This window comes from Strigops habroptila, chromosome 8, assembly GCF_004027225.2.
Source record: "Strigops habroptila isolate Jane chromosome 8, bStrHab1.2.pri, whole genome shotgun sequence".
NCBI classification, from domain to species: Eukaryota; Metazoa; Chordata; class Aves; order Psittaciformes; family Psittacidae; genus Strigops; species Strigops habroptila.
In genome coordinates, this window is record NC_044284.2 from 23090650 (window position 1) to 23112151 (window position 21502).

Below are 21502 nucleotides of genomic sequence, written 5' to 3' on the forward strand. Positions count from 1 at the left end.
TATTGAACATCATGAGCTGTTCTTATTTTCCTGGATTGAATAACAACTACCAGTTTCTTCAAACATGTGAGAAGTTCCAGCAATTTATCTAATTCAGAAAATGGGGTGGGACAAAGGCAGCATAAAGAAAGCAAAATATTTGATTAAATCTATGTACGAATCAGAAACATGCAAAATTCTAAACTTCACATATTCTGTTGTAAACCTTCCAGTGAGAAAGCAAAGTCAAAGGTGAGCGACATAATGAACAAACCAAGAGGCAGCTTTGCTTAAGTAGGAAAATCTTTGGCAGCAAAAGAAGAGGAAAAAATTCCCCCTCCCTTCTACACTCTGCTACACAATAGGAAAAACCAGCTAACCACAGCAGGGAAGGAACTTCACCTTTCACCGTGAAACATCTTAAGGTAGGAGTATTATGGGGTTTTATAGAAAAAAAAAAAAATTATATATATAAAATAGATTTTTTTTTTTTTTCCTGTCTGGCCAGGCTCTTGGACCAGATCTTCTGATGACATTTGCACCAAACCAGCAGCTGAACTGCTGTATTGCATGGTTGGAGTCCTCAGTCACAGAACACCACAGGTGTGACATACTGGCTTCAGAATACAGCACAGGGCCTTGCGATACCTTTTCTACCATTTCCATGAAGCACTGTAGCAACATTTCCACATCAAAATGTATCTTTTTTTGACAAAACGTTTTAAATAATTCACAGAAAATGTAAGGACTTCAGCAGCTGTGATGTTTCAGGAGGCAGTGAATCAAAGCATGGTCTTTCTTTCTACTCCTCACTCACCCCTTCCCAGTAGATCTGATTTCAGGGTCTGAAGCTGAGAAGTGCAGAGAACTATGAGGAAGAAGCAAGGAAAAATTAGTAGCACAAAGCTTTTGTCTAAAACTGGACCTGCATGGTCCTCGTGTTTGAAATACCTGTATTACAAACTAGTTTTACAAACTATTTCCAATCAAGTTGGTGGAAAATAATATTGTTTCGATCATGCTCTACCAAGCAAAAAAGTAAAACAATTTAATTTAAACATCCAGATTTGCATGGGTGTAATAAAGCAGAATCTGGACACTAAATTTAAAGCAGCTATCTTATCTCTGATGCCTAAACATTTCCATGTGTATAGACAAAAAATTTTCCCAAGAATGCTGGTTGGTTTTATTTTCAGCAGCTTGCTTCTTTCTTGGTTCGCCAAGGTCTGTCTCATACAAGTTTAACAGAGATATGTCCAACTGAATTAATTTCCAGATAAATTCATAACAGCAAGATTAGATTGTGGCTGCATTATGAAATTGTTTGAGGGCTGCATGATGAAATTGGTCGCATTCTGTGTTTTTCTTTGTTCTGTGAAGCCTAATGTTTACTGAAAAATAGAAAACTCTTAATTTCTTGAGAAGTCCAGTTTTATCTTTACTCATTGACTCCCTTACATGAATAAAAAGAACTTTTCACCTAGACAAAAATACACACCGCAGTCAGATTTGGCTCCACACACTTCAGTAGCATTAATTTCATTTCTGTTATTTTTTTCCCTGTGATGTCTTACAAATAACTAATACACTTAAATCGCACAGAGGCTCTCTGCTCAGTTTGAACTTTGTTTACATACATGTTCGGAGAGGAACAAAGAGTGCCAAGATTAATTCATTCAGCTTAATTTGCTACCCCATACTCTTAGAATGAGTAAGTTCTCACTATGGTTTTTGCAATTAGGGTGTTTTAATAGTGCTGTCCAAGTATAGGTTATTAGTCCAACTGCTTTGGGAAGAGTTTTATGACTACTTCTGATAATCTAAGAACCATGAGTCTTTTGAAAAGGAACATATTGTTACATGAACAAACTGATGTGCAGAGTACCCAATTAATCTATTTGGACTTTTTGGTTTGGTGGTTTTTTACATGATTTTTTAGGGTTATTTTTTCCTTTTTATAATACGATGTATGAAATCTAACTACACACTCTGGTCAAAAGCAAGAAAGGAACTAATTTTAATCATGTTTTAATGTGTATGTTTTGTTGGGGAGGAGCTCAGAGAATTAGCTGAAGTGCTACTCGATCACAGTAGAGTTCTGTTTTCTTCTGCAGCTTATGAATTTGGGTTACTTCAATATGTGCGAACTGAGAAAGTTCATTAATTTCTAAATGGTCTTGTTTTTCTGAAGCGGTAGAAATCCCTGACCTTTACCCAGGTATAACAGCAGCTGATAAAACCTGCTTCTCAGAAAAGGGCTCAAAATCATTCAGAGTTGAAGGTAACTATCCAAGCACTAAGCTCTAAACTTTATCAAGTCTACAGATGAAAAAAAAGCTATGCAGGAGAAGAAGAATGTTGATGATTTACACCATCCATGAAGGCCACCACATACAAAAAGCAAAATGGAACATTAAATTACCCAGCAATCTGTAAAAAAAAAAAAATCAGTTAGGCCTAAGTATGGAATCAAGCTGCTCAGTCCATTCTCTTCCTCGAACCGTCTTGCTGGTGTCTTTTTATGGATCCTGGTCTCTTCTGTTATCTATCATCTGTCTTTACTCCCACTCAGAGTGATCCTGCTGTGCTAACTCCAATATAGGATCGCTATCTGGATCATATTTAGCTGGATGAAATGGAGAATCATCTGTCTGTCTAAACCCTTCTGTCAAAACGGGAGGTGGATGATTGCACACTGACAGCCTGATTTACCTTCAGCCCCCGCAGAGTCTAGAATGGGAATTAGAGGAATACTGAGAAGACAATGTGCTAACAACCCACATTAGATGTCTTGGAGAGGCCTCAACAGTGGGCAGATACTCCTGTATCTCATTACAGAATAATTCTAGCACTGCCTCAGCAACATCTGGTTCTGACATTGGTGGAGAAATTATATAGGTGTAAATGTTCTGATGATCTACACCAGACAAGAACTCATACACCCTTCAGATACTGCAGGAAGATGAAAGTTTCAACTGGTTTCTATTAATAAAAGCACCATGTGCCTACTTACTCATGTACTTTTTAGATTATGAACTTCTCACTGTAGGTGTGGTCTCAAACTACATACCACATGCTGATCTCAGTGCCTTAAAAGTTGTAAGGGGAAGGACCTTACAACTTTTTTTGTACTGTTGCTGAGTCCTGCCATGACCCTTCCAGCCTTACAGATGCCAGGGAATAGGCTTGCGTATGAGAACCCACCACACCTTTGTACATGACAGAAGGCCCACCCCAAGGACAAGCTAATCAAACAGAAGATATCTGTAACCAATGGGTGTGAGGTCAGCCATTCTCATTTCTTCATTAAGTATCTTTTTTTGTGTTTGGCTTTAAACAGATTCTCAGTGTTTGGTTTCTGGGAATTCTGGCACAGCCAATACTTTTATTCACTGCTTCTATTTTAGTGTATTTCAGATTTTTTTTTTCAAGCAAATAAGAATCTGAGTGTGTATGGTATATGCAACAACTTCTAGCTAGGGATATAAAATATCTTTTAAACACTAAGCAATCTGTGCATTGATCATATAATGAAGCTGCAATACATTCAGTCTTAATCCCAACTACTAGAGGTCAATGGTAAAAATATGATACCTATTTCACAGGAGAATCCTTGGCAAGAATCCACTGACCCCAGAAAAGAACAGTTACAGGTTTTGGTTTTTCTCACCTGATGAGCCCGTAGCAGAAGTAGAAACACATCCCAAAGTCAGGAGAGCCACCTTCTTTTGCTCCATACCTTAGACCTCATCACTCCCATTCTTTCCTCTCCTTATTCAGTTTCTGTTCACATGCTAAGTAGTATCCGCAAATCTGGGGCGGGGGGGAAGAAGATACCTACACATAGCTACCAAATTGAAGGATATGAGCATGTCCCAGGGCACTGAAGTTGAAAAAGCCTTTGATGAACTAAAAGATACAATATTAATAATATATAAATACAGAAAAAGTACCATGAAAGCTTGGAGCCATGCTGGATAGCAGATTCTGCTGATCCTGGCCTCTTCAAGCTACACTCAAAGGTCTTCAGATTATATTCAATAGTATAACTCTTCAAAACTAAAGTTAGCACATATTGCCTTAACAAACACATGATGATAAGAAGGTCCCCATAATTCAAACACATGTGGCTGTTCTGGGACACGTTAGGATTTTGCTACATTACATACATAAGCCATGTTAAGATTTGGGCATTTGGAAGATTTGATTTGATCTGCTGGAACATAATAAATATCAAACAATATTAAGAAGATAAATTTATCAATCAAGGAGTATAAGAACTGACAATATTTTGTGACTAAAAGATAGCAGACTTTTAAAAATATAGCTCAACATACTATCTGATTCAGGAAATCTGTATCTACTGAAACTCCTAGGAAAAGAGACATCATGTATCCTCTTTTTGGACTTCTGGACTCAGTTTGATAACAAATGGGATGAGAGGCTTCAGAGCATAAAGGATGCTTCTGAAATGCTAACATTGATGTGTATTTTTTCCTTTTATCAGCCTGCAGTTAGCCTTCAAAGTGGAGCTTCAGAGTATTTTTATTCCTAAAACTGAAATAAGAAATTACTACAAAATTTAATTTCAGCTGGAATATGGCCAATTATTAGCATCAAAACTTTTTACAGCTCATGTCACTTAACATAGGGCATAGTCTTTGTAAGTGACAGCATTGTAGAAGGCTTGAGTTTTAATCATCACAAAAACAAAGAACTGCAACAAAATTGCAATAGCTGACACTTTTTTTCAGCTGTGCTCACCTTAAGTGTAAGACAAAACATGTCCTGAAAGAAATCATTACACATGCTCCTTTTGGGATTCAGCTTGTTTTGTTACTTTCTTGATTAAAAACAATTAAATCTTCATTCTGCATCTTTTCAAAATTATAGGTAACACTTTACTACTTAACACTGAGTGCAGAGGCAAGGCCAAGGTTTACTCAGCCATGGCCAACTGATGTACTGTTGGCTTATAATCAGATGCTAAAAAGAACAGATGGCTTAACCAAATTTAATTTGCTATTTTATTTATCCTTATGCTGCCCCTTTATCATACAAATACTAAACATTTATATTATATAGTTACAAGAACAAGACAATATTTAGATCTAGCTTCTGAGCTAATCTGACAAATCATCATCAATTCCGAGATGCAAAATAAATCACTTAAGTAGGATTCCAGATCACTGTTTTTTTCTGACCTAGTCTGTGATGGAAACAGCGAAGACTGCCATTAGAAATTATAGTACTCAGTAATGCTTGCCAGCTCAGTAGTTGATGGCAGTAATGCTGCATTGGTGATTGTTTGAAGAAAAAAACCCCATCCTCTCCAACTGCATGAAATTTCTTAAAAGTAAATTCAAGCATTGAAATCTGGCAGTCTTCTATTTTCAAGATGTTTCTCAGTGCTCAACAGGGAATGATGACATCTGCAATTTGTTTGATTACTTCTTCTGATCATTTATTCATTGCAAGATATGGGCTTGATCATCTCCATATTATTGTCTTAGCAGTGTTCATGGGATCAGACCATTTTCTCTGATACTGTAGATCTCATCATCATAAAATTAAAACTTCTGAAGACCTTGCAGTATTGTTTTGGCACTCTGTCAGAATAACTCCTGCTGTCATCCTTCTTAGGAGACTTGACTCTAAGTAAAATTATTGCTGGGCAAGAGCCTGCAGTGCTACAAATTAGGTCATTAATTGTAAAGTAAGTTCAAACCCTATGATTTGGCAAAGACAGTTTTGGATAATTAGGCTCAGTGCAGTTTTGGAGTCTCCTTTTAGGAACATATTATGGCTCATATTGTTAAGCATAAAATGCTGCCTTTTTGCTACACTGATTTTAGAAATATATTTCTAGGTATTCAGTATAAAAGGCTGATGCAGCTTACCAGAGTTGACTCCAGAGAAGCTCATAAAAAATTAGGTGCAGATTCTGATGACACATTCATTCTTAAAATGGTCACTGACTATTCAAGTTTTTGCATTTTGAAACTGTAACTATGTCTTTTAATCTAAGATGAATATATATTAATTTTCTAATAATTTTTCACATTATTTGATATACATATATGTATATTTCTGCAAAATAGCAGAAATGGAGTCAAAGAACATCTTCAAGACTACCTGCGTCTGAACCGCTTGAATTTATCTGGTCACTTAAGCATAACAGAACACAGAATGGAGCTCCTAAATTCCATTCTTTATATAGGTATAAACCAACTCATTTAGAGGCTCCCTGTCAAAAACATCAGTCACCTCATGACACAGCCTCAACAAACAATTAACGTTACATTTAATGCCAAGTACTCATTAATGAAAACTAAACAGATGCAAGTACAGTGATGCAAACACACTATTGTTTCTCAGATAGTTTATGCACAACATGAAAAGTAAAGCTAAAAATGCTTTTGTATGACTACATTTCCGTTGGTCTTCTTGGCCTACATGTGTGCTTAATTTAAGATATTCACCTCTGACCCTTACACAATTAGAGAATATGTAAGATTATTTTACAGTATATGTGGAGCATATGTACCACTGCACTGTGACTAGATGTTTGTACACTCTCAATTCTGTAGACACCTGACTAAAGTTTCAGTGAAATGGCTCAGCAAAGAACAACTTCAGGACTTTTCTGTTGGGGGAAAAAAAGAAATAAAAGAAGATAAATGGTACATCCCAATTGTGTTTCCTCTTCATCAGTCAGCCCCCTATTATTCAGGAAAATGGACAATTCTGTGTGATTTAGACCAGTCATACTGCAACAACATCTCACAGACATCTGTCATTACATAAAGAAACAATAAAGTATTATCAAGTCTGTAATTCAGCAACCAAATGATTAGAGGATTGAGGGAGGGGGGTGTTCAAAATTCACATACAACAGAAAAGAACAAAGCAAATTAAACTAACTTTCTCATACGAAGATCTTATCCAGCAAGATTGTTTAGCCAGTCCCCCTTGAGACTTTCAGCTGTTTTCACAGGTGTGGAGTAAAACACACATTATAAACAGCATACAAATAAAATAAGGCCAAGGGAATAATCTATCAGTTGGTCAGTGGGTTGTTCTGGTATATGATTGATAAAAAGCAGGACAAAACAGGTTATAAAAGCAGCATAGAAGAACTGATTTTTCTTTAAGAAAAAATGTGGGCACTCTTGGTTCTCGTAGGTGTTGCAGCGGTTTCTGCTCACCCGCAGGATCTTGCCTTTGATGGGTAAGAACAGACATCAGGTTTTATATCTGCACGATTTCTTTTGCATGAGCAAAAGCCTTTCAATTGACTTACCTGTTTCAAATCCAATCTTCTTCTCTCCTTTCAGACAAAAGGTGTTTCGTGTGATTCCGCAAAATGATGAGCAGGTGGAAATCATCAATTCCCTTAGCAACCACATGCAGGTAAAGAACATGGGGAAAGGGCTATACTGTATTTGAAATGAACATTTCTCCTTTTGTTCAACTACCATATCCTCACAACAAAAAAAAAAAAAAAAAAAAAAGGCGTGCTACTAAATTAAAGACCTAATCTTGACACCATTCAAGTCAGCTGAAGTGTTTCTTCAGAAGGAACAGGACAAGGTAATAAAGCTAGAGCTGTACAAATACATTCCAATACCTTCCTGGAAAGCCTGGTTAACCCAGTCCAAACATCAAAGTGCCCACCAGAATTTATTAGTAGAATAAGTTAATCTGAAAGGCTGTGTTCAGTGTGGCGTGCTTTCAAGAATGTATTAGATAAAACATGGAAATTCCAACTACCAGAACTTTTACCATTACAGGCAAAACATTTTTATTGATTACATGATTACATGAGTATTTACATACTCATGTAAATAATATAAAAATCCCTACTCCCAACAAATCAACTTTTCTTTGACCTCTAGTCTCATATAATCTTTTCTTCTTTGACTTTCCTTTAAAGCTTCTTTTCTCTCCAACCAAGTTGCATGTTTCTTACTGACCTTGAAGTAAATATATGATGACACAATGACATGAGGAAAAACAATAAAGACAGCAAATACGTTTTCAATATTTCTCTTCAGCTTTGATGTTGTAAAATAGCTGTTGGTGAAAAAGACACCATTGTCTATAGGATAAAAGGATGGTATTTCTAACGAAGTACAGATGTGGAGAACTATTATCAACAGGCTAGTATAGCATGCTGGAACAGTATTCTGTAGAAGTATATACTATTGCAATGATGCTGCCAATATTAAGAAAATTAATATACCATGCTGGCTTTTAAGTGTGTAGTATAAAGGGATTGTTTTCTTTTCAGTAAAGAAAGGATCCTTGAACTTCCATTTTTACACAAAGCAATCAGTCAGGACTGATTAGTAGTATATCCTGGAAGAGCCATCTCGCTGGAAGACACATAGTTCATGAATATGCCCATCAGCCCCAATTTTCTTTACATTCATGAGATGAAAGGCTGAAAAGTCATTAAGTTGACAAACCAGCTTTGCTTTCATTGGCCTTTAATAAGGTGCTAAATCCTGAGCTCTGGAAGCTGACTTCAGCAAAAATATGTCAAATAGTAATAGCACTGTCATTTTTCCACCTGGAACTAAACACCTTCCAAAGGTACAGGTTCCCCATACTGACTTTAGTGAACTGAGTCTTAAAGGCATTCATACAGACAACAGTCTTTCCCAGCTGATTCATGTAAAATTTCACAAAGCATCCCTCTGCTACTGAGTCAGGAGCCTGCTTCTGTCAAAAGCTTATAGGCAAAAACCTCCAAAGAAATCTGTACAAAGAATGAAAGAAGCTGTAAAGATATTTATACTCACAAGTCTGTATGCACTCAGATGCTGTAGGATACTTCCCATTTGTGAAACTGTCACTGCCATCTGCAGAACTCTGCCACATAAATTGCAGGGCCTAATAAAATCTTAATCAATTTCCAGTTAAAATTTAGGTTGGTGTTTCTGGCAAGCAAGGTCAGGTCAGAGTAATAGGATATGAATGAAATTCAGTATATTAATCACAACCAACATCACCATCACACATATGCCCACCTAAAAATCACAGCCATATGTATGTATTTATTTGTTTATGTATTCCTTTGGTCTTCTTTTAGGTTGACTTTTGGCAGCCAGACTCTGTCACACTGGTAAGGCCAAAAATGCAAGTGGATTTCCGAGTTGAAGCTGACAAGTCTTTCGAGGTTGAAAATCTTTTGAAAGAAAATGGAGTGGAGTATAGGTAAGTTTGTTCTCACTACTGTATTTTGAATAGAAAGAAATGAAATACTGGGGAAAATGTGTTTGATCTTTTCATATTGGTCAACGGATCTCCCTGTCACAAACTTCATCGTGCCTGTGGATGCTTCTACTGGGTTCAGCTTTCCCACAGCTGTTCAAATGAACTGTAGCTGCTCTGCTTAAGGGGTGAGGTGAAACGCTGATAGAGGTAATAGACAGGAAGCAAAGACTTACTACCAGGAATTTCCCAGAGGTGGAAGCTCATTGCAGTAGACAAGGCTGGACTATGGAGGGAAAAAGAAAGATTTCTCACTAAGACAAAATTCAGCAAAGGTCCAGAAAGAGCCAGAAAGTGCACCAGACAGCTTTGCATGATAGTATCAGGGAACTGAAGCCAGAAAATGGTGAGCCCCAGGGGCCACCATGAAGGGCTCCCCACTGAGTTCTCTAAGCTGCAGAACAACAGCTAGAGGGGCAAAAAAACCCCTAACTTGTGACAAAGAGAAGACAGCTACCAGCTGAAGGACCAAAAGAGTAGGGGGAACAGATTCCCAGGACAGCCTTGGGCTCAAGCAGATACATGGCAAGGATTTCTCCAATGAGAGATCTCTTAATTGGCTTAAATATTTCACAAGTATATCACCCAGAAGTAAAAGAGCTCTGTGTTTCCATTACTGAATACAACTGCAGCCTAAGTGGAGGAAATAGATCACACTGCCACATTAAACATCCCTGGGAACAGAAGCATTGTAGTGAGTAGCACTAATCGGAGCATAAGGAGAAAAGAGCCAGACCAGCCAACTGCTTCTACTTCACGTCTTCCAGTTAAGCTTTAACCATAGATGAGAAGTTGACTTTGGGCTGAAGTGGAGCAGAGTTGTCTGTCTTCATTCTTCTTTTAGCTCCACATGAGCACTGTAGATTGGCTCAGTCCAGCTTGATTATCAGGCTTCTTCTATGGGTAATGGATATTTTGTCAACATCATATATTCAGACACTGAAAGTCAGTGTTACTTGATCAAATTCTCATTACTTCATTTGGCTGAATTGAGAGTTTTTGTCTCTCAGCTCTACCGTTGTTGCTGCTAGACCAAACTCCTTCATTGGACACCACACAGTTCTCACGAAACAAAGCTTTTACAGCCTGCTAAATCTGAGGATAATCCATCCCTAAACTTACTGGCCTCATGTTAACCATGTCTGATTTGGATGCCAGTGGGGGAACAGAATCTAAAAACACTCTAGAAGAAATAATTTTTAATAATATCACAGCACAGGAATCCAATTTCAGTGGAATTTCCTCTTTGGCAAAGGAGGAGTTACTGTACATATGTTAGTTTTTCCTATAATATTCATGAACTCCCTCAGGTCCATGCACAAATCTTTTGATTGCAACAAAGGCCATAATGTCTGGAAGGCGTCCCTGACAAACTTGAGTGAAGCGTCCTTGTGACAACCCAAGCTGTTACAACTCTTTTGAAGTGCAGCTGCAATGCCGTGACATCATGTCAATGTAGTCATTTGCACTGTTTGTTCTGAAGGCTGGTGGTGCCTCACAAACTGGCCTCCTGCTCTTCCTTCTATCCAAATCACAAGTCATCAAGGACATATCCTGGATCAGTAAGGTTTGTAAGAATGTTAAGACAAGCACTGGAAAAACAAGAGGACTTCATTTTTTGATAGCCAAGGTTGAAATATAAGCAAAAGGTCCTCAAGAGTACACTCGACAATGAGCTGTGCCTTTGTGTCAGCCCCAGGGAAAAATAAACAGTAGACTTCCAACCAAACCAGACAGGATGCTGCGGTTTTCTTGCCATTGTGTGTTCTACTTTCACAGCGCAACTCACATGCAGTAAAGTAGCTTGGAGGATGAATAATGCCACCTGCAATAGAGCTGTTAAACCACACCTAAACTTTGGAAGCTTGGTTTGGTCTTCCTAAACCAAACCGTTGCCACCCGGGAGGTTTGTTAGTGTGGGACTAAGTAGGCAGGTGCTAATTCGAGGAACCTATTGCTCCCTGATCATTCTGGTGGGAAGGTTGAGACAGAACATAGGTTGAAATTTGAACCTAATGCATAAATCAAACACTCTACATTTCAGTTCACAATCTATGTGGAATTAATTCCAGGAAGACCCTGAAATGTCTACCTGCTGCTTACTTTCCTGCTAGCAAATCTTATGTTTCTCTTTACCCTTTTCATGGTGCTTTATTGCAGAGTTCTAATCGACAACCTGCAGGCTGCACTGGATGCCCAATTTGACAGCAAAGTTCGTACCACCGGACACAGCTATGAAAAGTACAACAACTGGGAAACGGTAAAGTCTAGAAGTTTACCATTTTATCAGCCCCTGTAGTCAAAATGGCTTCTGATAGGCTTCCGGTCTTTTTCTCTTTTCCTCTTCTATTGCACCCATTAATATGATAACTAGTTTTCCAAACTCTCCTTCCTCTTCTCCTTTATTGCTCTTTACGGAGGTAATCTGTGTAACCAATCCCCCTACACGTATTTCCTCTAGTTCTGCTCCCAGTGCTGCAAAGAAACTGTCAGAAATCCAAAGACCAGCCTGACATGCTTCACTACGAATTTGGTCTTTCCTTTTCACTCCTTCTTCCAACTCCTCTGCAAAAAAACCTGATTTCTTTCCCTGCCCCAATTCTAGCTCTTCATCTTCCACCATGAGCTCTCCCCTCCTCCCTCCTTTTTTCACAGCCATGCTTATTTTTCCTGTCACATAATCTTGACCATATCACTCCACATCTTTGCAGTGGCCCCTTATAATCCACTGCATCACAGTTCTTATACTTAAAAGTATGACAATCTCCCATTCAAGTCTTTCCTTGCAAAAATCTTTCGGTTTTGTGATGATCATTGCCCACTAAGCACCTGCTACTTTTTCAAACAAGAAGATGTATTTCCTCTCCAGGCGGTATCTATAGAACGTATACAGAACTAATCAATTTTCTTCCACCACAACTCTCCTAAAAAAACAACCAAAAAAAAGTCTCCTTTTACAAGGCTATTTGAAAATAAGAACAAGAACACCCCTGAGTCTGTAAAGCTTATTGGCATACAAAAAACCCCCAATGACATCCATAATGTTAACCATTATTTCTAGTATTTCTTTGCCAGTTTGTCTAGATCTGTCTGCTGTTTCCTGTCTTTTTCTTAGTTTCTAGATAGCTCTTTGGGCATGAAATGCTTTTTTTGTGTGGACGTGACAACATTTTTTGTGAGCTTCTGAAGGCAACTATAACAAAGAGAATCTGCTCCAATATTAAGATAATAAAGGCTATTATTACTTCCCCTAAATAATAAATAGAATTAAGGAGATATTAGTTATTTTGTATCTGGCATTGGTGGACTGTTTCTACAAATCCCTGCCCAGAACTTCTGTCAGTAATTCAAAAATGTTGAATAAAAACCATAAACTGAAAACATTACAACATATAGAAGGTTTAAGGCATTCCATCTACTTAGCTCAATGAGAAAAAGTTTTCTTTTGTTAAGAGAGTTTTAGGGGTGACAAGGTTAGAAGTATATAGGATCAGCATTCAAAGGGTATTGTAATCCACTAGCCATACTCCAATGACAGGTTTAGAGAAATTCATACTAGAAAATCTTAATTCAGACATATAGCTCTAGTACAAGTAGTAAGTAATTCTAGAAAATCTACAAACTGTATTAAACATTAGGTCAAGTTAGATGCTCTGGCTTGAAGTCTGTGAATTAATTAGCCTGGACATAAGGAACAGAGACGACAGTAAATTTAACCTCCTTGTTAAACAGATAGCTGCTTGGACTGCTGATATTGCTGCTCAGAACCCAGACCTTGTCTCTCGCAGTGTAATTGGGGAAACATACGAAGGACAGCCAATATACCTTCTCCAAGTAAGTGCTTAGATTTCTTTGTGCCAGACTTCTTCTCTATTAACCTCCCAAGATTCTGATGTCTATTAAAACACCAATGATGCTAAGGTAGTATTATACATTTTGCAGAAAATACAATATTTTAAAAGGGGCATAATGAATTATTAGAAGATCAGACATATAAATTCAATCAAATTCCTGAAAGCTGTTTGAATGATCGTCTATCTTTATGTTCTCTCCATCTGTTGTTTGTAAACACATTTACTCTGAAAGGATCTATAAATGTCAGGCTTTCTAGCAATAGGGAACAAATTTGTATCTATCTTCATCAAATATAATTCTCTGCTGGTTTTGGCTGGGGTAGCATTAATTTTCTTCATAGTAGCTGGTATGGAGCTATGTTTTGGAGTTGTGCTGGAAACAGAGTTGATAGTTCAGGGGTGTTTTAGTTATCGTTGAGCAGTGCTTACACAATCAAGGCCTTTTCTGCCCCTCACACCATCCTGCCAGAAGGGAGGCTGCGAGTGCACAGTAAATTGAGAGGAGACAGCCAGGACAGCTGACCCCAACTGACCAAATGGATATTCCATACCATACGGTGTCATGCTCAACAATAAACTAGGAGGAAGGTTAGGTAGGGAGGCTGCTGCTCAGGGACTGGCTGGGCAATTGTTTTCATTTGCATCACTTGTCTTCGTTGGGACTTATTGTGCTCTCATTGTTATTTTAATTTTAATTTTTAATGTTTGATTTCCATTATTAAACTGTTCTTAGCTCAACCCACAAGTTTTCTCACTTTTACCCTTCCAATTCTCTACCCCCTATCCTGCCTGGGAGGCAGCAAGTGAGTGGCTGTGTGGTGCTCAGCTGTTGGCTGGGGTTAAACCATGACAATTTTTTTGGTGTAACTCTTATGAATAAATAAGATGCAGTGACTTAAATAAAGGTGAACGAATAACGATAACTTGCCCAAAATCGCATAAGCAAACAAGATCAACTCTTAGAGACAGTACAAGAAAAAAAGTCAACAGTGCAGAATAATCAAATAATTGGGGAAAGAAGCTTCTCTATATTAATAAAAATTAAATGATTAAGTATTTGTTGTTTTAGCTCGAATATCATGGTCAGCTACAGATAAAAGCACCCTATAGTTTCAATTTAATCAAGGAATGCTATATTTGTCTAAAGTTTGACTTCTTAGGTCAGGAAGCTGACTGACTTGTTCTGCACACAAATTATTTTGTTCAACACCTGTTTTTTGTTTTGTTTTCTTTTTGGTTTGTTTTGTTTGTGGGTTTTTTTTTTCTTTTTTTGTTTTTGTTTCATTTTGTTTTGTTTTCTAGGTGGGAAAAAGTGGTGAAAATAAGAAGGCCATCTTTATTGATTGTGGTTTCCATGCAAGAGAGTGGATCAGTCCTGCTTTCTGCCAGTGGTTTGTGAAAGAAGTCAGTAAGCTTAATGATGAAAAAACAATTTTTTAAATGCAACCATTTTTAAAAAAAATCTGAAGTGAGCAGCAGGAGCTGAGGCTGCCGCAGATTGACTTTTTACCTCTAGATACCAGTCTGCACATCCCTTCTCTCACCTCATATGGTTAGAGTGTAACAACTGCTTAAACCAGATCTTAATGGTTGGACCTGTAATCTTTCAGTAGCTTAAGAATACCTAAAAGCATGCGTAAGAGACGAGCAAACAGGTCCAGTAACGCTAGGAACATAGTCATGTTCTCTATGTAGTCAAAAGGAGTAGGGAATAATGAAATTCAAGGAGACATCAGAAGGCACCTGAATGTGAATCAGAACAGCCATCTTGCTACAGCATCAGGTGCTGTATTCCCTGCAACCAGCTTTACTTGGTAAGGCAACAGAGAGGGTGGAAACCTGCCCTCAGCTAAGCACAGAGTGCACTGAGGAAATGTACCCAAGAGAGGAGGAAGACTATAGATGAAGCTCCCTAAACTCCACTCGGGAAGAAGGAAATGCATACACATCCCTTTGAGCTGCCACTTCAAGTTGCACAGAATGGTTTCTAAAATGTGAAACCATATTTAGGACAGAACTGCACAGGTGAAAGTACCTTCACTTCAGGCTGGGATAGTTTAGGCCTTGAATTAAGCGATTTTCTCTCTTTTGTCTTTTCCTTCTCCTCACCATCAATTTGAAGCAGGTGGGAGTTATCAAATGCTGCACAGTCTTTTCTACAAAGAGAAGGTATATTCCCCCTCAGTGGGGTGAGATCAATCAACTTAGCAGAACAGTTTGCTGACTGAATCTCAAATTTTGTAAGAATTCCTGCAGGAAGATTGAAGAAAAACAAAAAAAACAACACCTACTAAAAGAACCCAAAACAAACAACAAACCCAGAAACAGCAGCTTGGATTTAAAACCCAAGCAAAGGAAAGTCAAATTACGTGAGTGAGCCATGCTGGCAGAGGCATTTACTGGTGGCAAGTATAATCTCAGTCTTATCAGCTAGCCATGCGGTTTTGTGTAGGGAGCAGTGGAAATTGAAAGTGACATCTCAGTGGAGTCAATGGGAATGTGATTTCATTATCTCATAATAAGGCTGCAGACAGTATGTGCTACCATTTTTCTCTTAGCAATTCACGTCACTACAGCTGTCATTTTCACTGTCTGGTCACTTAATTCATGGGTATACCTGACACCAGCAGTGGCTCTGCTCAGTGGATCCAAGTGTGGATAGGCTGAAGTGCTTTAAAAGCGCAGTCCTCTGCGCGTCATCAGCGGTTCACTCGGGATTGCTTCTAGACATAAAAGTAAAAAAAACCACTACAGAAACACATAAACGAGGTGAATTGTCATATGTACCTCCCCCAAAAAACAAGCAGGAAACAAACAAACAAACAAACACACACCAGGAAAAAGTAAGTTCTAGTGATCTGAAACAGCTTTTCTAGCTTCTACATACGACCTTCCCACGTGCTAGTGACAGGACAAAAGATGCCTTTCTCCATTGCATTGCTCCCTATGTTGTCCTTTATGTCTGTGTAAAAGAAACAGAGCAAATTTCCATGATCATTGCATGCTCCCTCGACACAGATATAAATCTGCAAACAAGCATACAAATGCCAGGCCATGAACAATCGTGATATACAGGTTATGGCTAGAGTTATGTTTGTTATTCAATGTATGTGGTAAAGCACAGAGAAAAATCTGCCTCCTTATGAATATGTGCATCCACAGCATTATTACTGGAAATGTGTAAGGATGTTCTTTGGAAATATTCTCTATAATTTTGATTGTTGCTGAAATTTCTCTGCAACACGGATATAAAAAATTATTTTTCCTTCTCACATAAATTAAAACCAAACCAATCTAAGGACGTAGAGAGAATATATGGACAGGAACTTTGCTCTGTCTGTAAAAAAGAAACTAGCAGATGGAAATCTCCAGTGATTTTTTATCCTGCTCAAAATCAACATTGCTTCACCATATAATTTATCTATGAGAATGAGATGGCTTTCTAACAGCAGTGTGGTTTGAGTCAGTGTAAATCCTCTAAATATATGTAATATCAGACAGCTGCCACGTCACATGGTGGAGTGACCTGGATGACTTTGAGCACCACATTCATTAATGACCAATTCAGACCCAGGCCTTTAAATACACACAGAAGATGCAGCTTTATGAAGGCATCATCAGTTTTTTCTACTTTTCTCCAACTAGGCTGTTGAGACTTATGGAAAAGATACTGTCCTGACCACACTTCTCAACAACTTGGACTTCTATGTTCTGCCTGTTGTTAATATTGATGGTTATGTTTACACTTGGACAAATGTAAGTACATTCTTCTTTCTCAAGAGGAGTATTGCTGCAAAAGCCAACTGTTAGAACTTTCTTCGTTTTGATCTGTGCTTCACCATTCTGTTTCAGGACCGCATGTGGAGAAAGACACGCTCCAAAAATGCTGGTAGCGTTTGCACTGGGACAGATCTCAACAGGAATTTTAATGCTGGCTGGTGCAGTAAGTGTCTCCTAACAATAGCTGCAAGTGATCATACATAGGTGAAATAACCAAGATATGTAATTATGGATTTTCCCTACCTGATGGTTGGTCCAGCTCAAGCTTGAGTGAACACTACCAGTACAGCATTGTGGAGTAGCTTGTGTTCAATTTTTGGAGTAGTTTTGGGCAAAAAACAGAGTTTGGTTACTACTAGCATCATCAGTATGGCTACTTCTATGAACATATATATACACACAAAGGTGCATATATATGCATACACACTTACACACATGTCTACACACAAGTATACATATATACATATGCACACACACTTCTATGAGTTCAGAACAGAAACCAAAACAGTTTTCTTTTAGTTGGTTTCACCAGGTTGAGAGGGGTCTCTTTTGAGTGGTTTCACTTGGCTGTTTCCTGGAAGCATCCTAGAAATGGGGGAGATAGATACGCAAGGAGAGGACTGTTTAGTACTGAAGCAAATCAATATCCCAAATCAGTTACATAACATAGGACTTTACATCAATATTCATATTCTTCCAACTATGTACACTGTACAGGGCATATTTATTCAATGCTGTTATGTTGCCCAGGCTCTTAGCTATGCAATAAAATGTTCTTTCTGATGTGGCATGTGTGTCAGTAGGATTTCCAAGGCTTATCTATGAAAGTGGTGTAACATGACGCTCCTAACAACCAACTTGTGTCATTAAATACTTACTAAATTCAACTTTCTTTCCAGCAATTGGGGCCTCAGACAACCCCTGTGATTCCACTTACTGTGGCTCTGCACCTGAGTCTGAAAAGGAGAGCAAGGCTTTGGCTGATTTTATTCGTGAACATCTTTCTACAATCCAGGCATACGTGACGATTCACTCGTATTCCCAGCTGCTACTCTTTCCTTATTCATATACTTACAGTTTACCATCGAATTATGCCGAACTGGTAAGTCTCTGTCATTCTGACATAATGAAAAGAATAAGTAAAAAATCATCACTTGCTATTTAGGTCCATTTAACTTCAAGCAGTTTCTTTAACATCTGGAATGAATCTGTATTGCCAGTTTTTGAAAATACTTTAGCCTTTCATAGCAAGAACAAGGGAAAACCATGATGGCTTCAAGATAGTTCAAGCACAGGATAAACTTACGAGCCTTATTTAATTTCCACATACATACACAATGAATTTGCCACAAGGTCGGGTTTGTCTTCCAGCCATGCTATACAGAAATACACTATGCTGTACAGCACTGCTTCTTCCTGTCTCAAGAGGTGGCTGTGTATGTAGCTTTAATACATTACATAGAATTATGCCCTGTAAGTCAAGCTAACAGCTTGATAGACTGTAATAACTATGAAATGACTTGAACTGGTGTCATTAACAGCTGACAAGAATCTCTGTCTACCACTTCCTACCCAACCTTAGTTCTCACTGAAGTAAAATGGTGAAACTCGTGTTGATACAGGTTCAGGACAATGAGGCAGTTTTTGTCAGAAGTATAATTAAAACCAGTTAGATTATAAAACAGCTAGTTTAAGAACAGTTAGGTAAAAAGTTTCAGTTCTGAGGCCTTTCTAAACAGGCCTTGATTCAAAGACACCTTTTATTTGGAAGAGAAAAGGATGAATGTGGTGTTTTAAAGGACACCACCTCTTTTATTCATCCTAGAGAAAGGCCATGCTCTAATGCCATTTAAGTAAGATAACAGTTTGGAGAAAATACATATATATATGGTGGGGTTTTTTTATCCTTAAAAACAGAACGTCTATAAAAGTTGTAAACATTTTATAAGGCCAGAAATCAACAATGAATAATGAAATTACTTCACTTCTCTGGCATATTAGCAATTAGAAGCTGTTGGCAGGGAAAACAACATAGCAAGACAAAACAAACAAATCTTGATTCTGCCTCTTTGCTGGATGTTGCCACAAGTCCAAGGCAACAACACAGTGTGTTGATCTGCTGTGCAGGTTTGACAGATTTATGAGTGCTCCCAAATAGATGTCTTGATTCTGAAGCACAAATACAAAGTGGGGCCAACAGTGAAGTTTCTTGTTACTTTTTTTACAGCTGAAAAGAGAGGATTAAATTAAGATGAAGATTTTGCTTTCTTAATTTATATTTGAGAAACTTTTTAATTGTAATTATTCCAGGGAACTGTAGTAATTTCTTGTCTTCAATTTTTACAAAACCTTCACATTTCACACATTGCAGTTCCATCTAAAGTAATAAAACAACACAAAACCCTTGAAGCTGCTTTGTTGTCAAGATCACAAAGTTCCCATGTGTTAAAGATTTGCATGACATTCTGCCCAATTTTTTGAATCATGAGCAAATCTGATGAAACATAACTAGAAGTACAGCATGTTGCTCACAGTATTAAATGAAAAAGTTTACACTGACAGCTCATTACTAAAACAAACCTTAACAATGAGAAAGAACCTATGTGGTTTTCAAGGTTTTCAAATTCTTTTATTAAATTCAAATTTCAAATTAGCAATGTTCTAATACACAGTAAAATTTAATGAATCACCCATACTAAGGTTCTACAACTTTCATCAATAAAAACTCTCTTTTCCTGCCATAGACAGTTCTGCTATTACCATTCCTCATTAAAAAAATACATCTCGGGAATGCAGGCTATATATTCCTCTTCAACAATTTGAATTCACTTTGTAAGGTAGTCTTTCCAACATCACTTTATCCTATATTTTAAACCAGGCAAACTGATCCCAGAGGGAGTTCCATTATTTTCTACTACAAAGTAATCACAAATCTCACGACCATGATGAGGTGACTATATGAGTGTTTTTCACGTATTAATTAAGGGAAAATATTTCCTCTATTGGTGATCCCAACAAAAAGACAGCAGAATCCCAGAGGCGTTCAACTTGTGCAGTATTTGATTTTAACATGGGAAGACTTCTTGCCAAAAATCCTTCTTTTGGAGCATGAGATCAGAACATCACCCAAACACCATTGCTTGTAGTTGGGATAATTAAAGAGAAAGGGCCTAATTCATTCCAGTGTCAGCCAATAGAAAGACTGCCTTCAACAGGCTCTGGGTCAGGTTCGAAAGTGCAGCTTTTCAGGTTACTTGAGGTAACTAAAACACATTCATTTAAGCTGCAACTAAAGAAAATTTAAGATTTTCAATCAACAACTGTACTTGCTTGAAACGAGACAGCTACAAAAAGAGGTATTATTTTGTATGCCAATTGTGTTTCGTGTCTAAAAGTTCTGTCTAGATTCAGAATTTAGAGAAATGCTGAAGAATGAGAATCTTAACTTTTAACAGAAATCATTGGGGCAAATAAAAGGATCATAAATAATTTTTCAAATGAAGAAGCAAAATTTATAGAGCTATTATCTTATCTTAGATATTATTTTTACCCTGACAGATCTAATGAATTAAAGGAAATATAGTTGCAATTTCTTATCTCTTTCAGTGAGCAACTGGACATATGCTTAAACAAAAACCTCACGTCTGCATTAGTAAGATTTTGTTTCACTGTATTTAATTAAAGGTAGCATAATACCATGGGGCTTTAGCTACATTCCAGTGTCTGAGATATAGAAGGGCACAAAAATTAATTTGCTATTGAAGACACTAAGTCTGCAGAAGAGAAAGATCTAGAGAACGCTTGTAACCTTCCTTTCCTGCAAGCGTACTGAATAGCATATCGTTGGGGCTTAAAAGATTTTTTCTGCTCACAGCTTCAAGAAATCACCAGAAAGTGTAAAACCAATCTGGTTTTGGTTTCTCAAGTAGAACAGGGCTCTCTGAGAATCCCAGACATCCTTTATGCTGCACTGCATTGCCATAGCAAATCAGAACAACCTCCAACTTACTTGGAGCTGGGGATTAGAACTATCCCTCAACCACCTCTAGCCTTGGGGTGTAAAACATGATGAAAGTCATGTATGTCTCTTCCTTCTCACAACTTCTCACTCTTCATAGATGCAAGAGGATCTCTCAGGATTTAAACCCCAAAACTTCCAAGGATTTTCCTAAAACTTTTCTCCCTTTATTCAGGGTTGTCATTTCCCACCCCTGCCCCGGGTTTGGATAACTTTCACTGTTATCCAAACAATACTTGAACAACAAAAATAAAAACACCCAAGACAGGAAAATCTAGGTCAGGAATTTCTTAGAAGTTACACAATATTCTTGTGATGACACCCCAAAAGAAATATGTACTCCTTTTGGTGAATCACATTTTGCCTGCTTCATAATCCTCTTGACTCATTCTTTACTATACCCTGGAGCACACAGAACACACAGTTGAATCCATTTCCTACAGAGAACAGAAGCATTAGCTTTTTAAAAATAAAAAAATGTGCTTGGCAAGACCAGTATATCTCCACACCTCAAAAAGATTATTTTCATCTTTATTTTACTACCCACATTTTTGTCCTCTTGCAATAAGAAATTCTGTATTTAATAGCACTT

General features: G+C 37.8%; 1 protein-coding gene across 2 annotated transcripts in view; it reads left to right on the forward strand.

The window, feature by feature from the left end:
- CPB1 (carboxypeptidase B1) overlaps positions 1-21502 on the forward strand; it is a 27692-nt gene continuing 6190 nt past the window's right edge. Inside the window, exons 1-10 of one of the 2 annotated variants that reach the window (XM_030494756.1) lie at positions 1-66; positions 213-404; positions 7317-7392; positions 9077-9201; positions 11419-11518; positions 12991-13092; positions 14415-14516; positions 16758-16868; positions 16965-17055; positions 17792-17994. In XM_030494756.1, coding sequence (XP_030350616.1) covers positions 7387-7392; positions 9077-9201; positions 11419-11518; positions 12991-13092; positions 14415-14516; positions 16758-16868; positions 16965-17055; positions 17792-17994 — 840 coding nt within the window. In that variant the 5' untranslated portion in view covers positions 1-66; positions 213-404; positions 7317-7386. Of the gene's footprint in view, positions 67-212; positions 405-7139; positions 7211-7316; positions 7393-9076; positions 9202-11418; positions 11519-12990; positions 13093-14414; positions 14517-16757; positions 16869-16964; positions 17056-17791; positions 17995-21502 lie in introns of those variants that run through there. The other variant, XM_030494757.1, reaches the window with a different exon arrangement.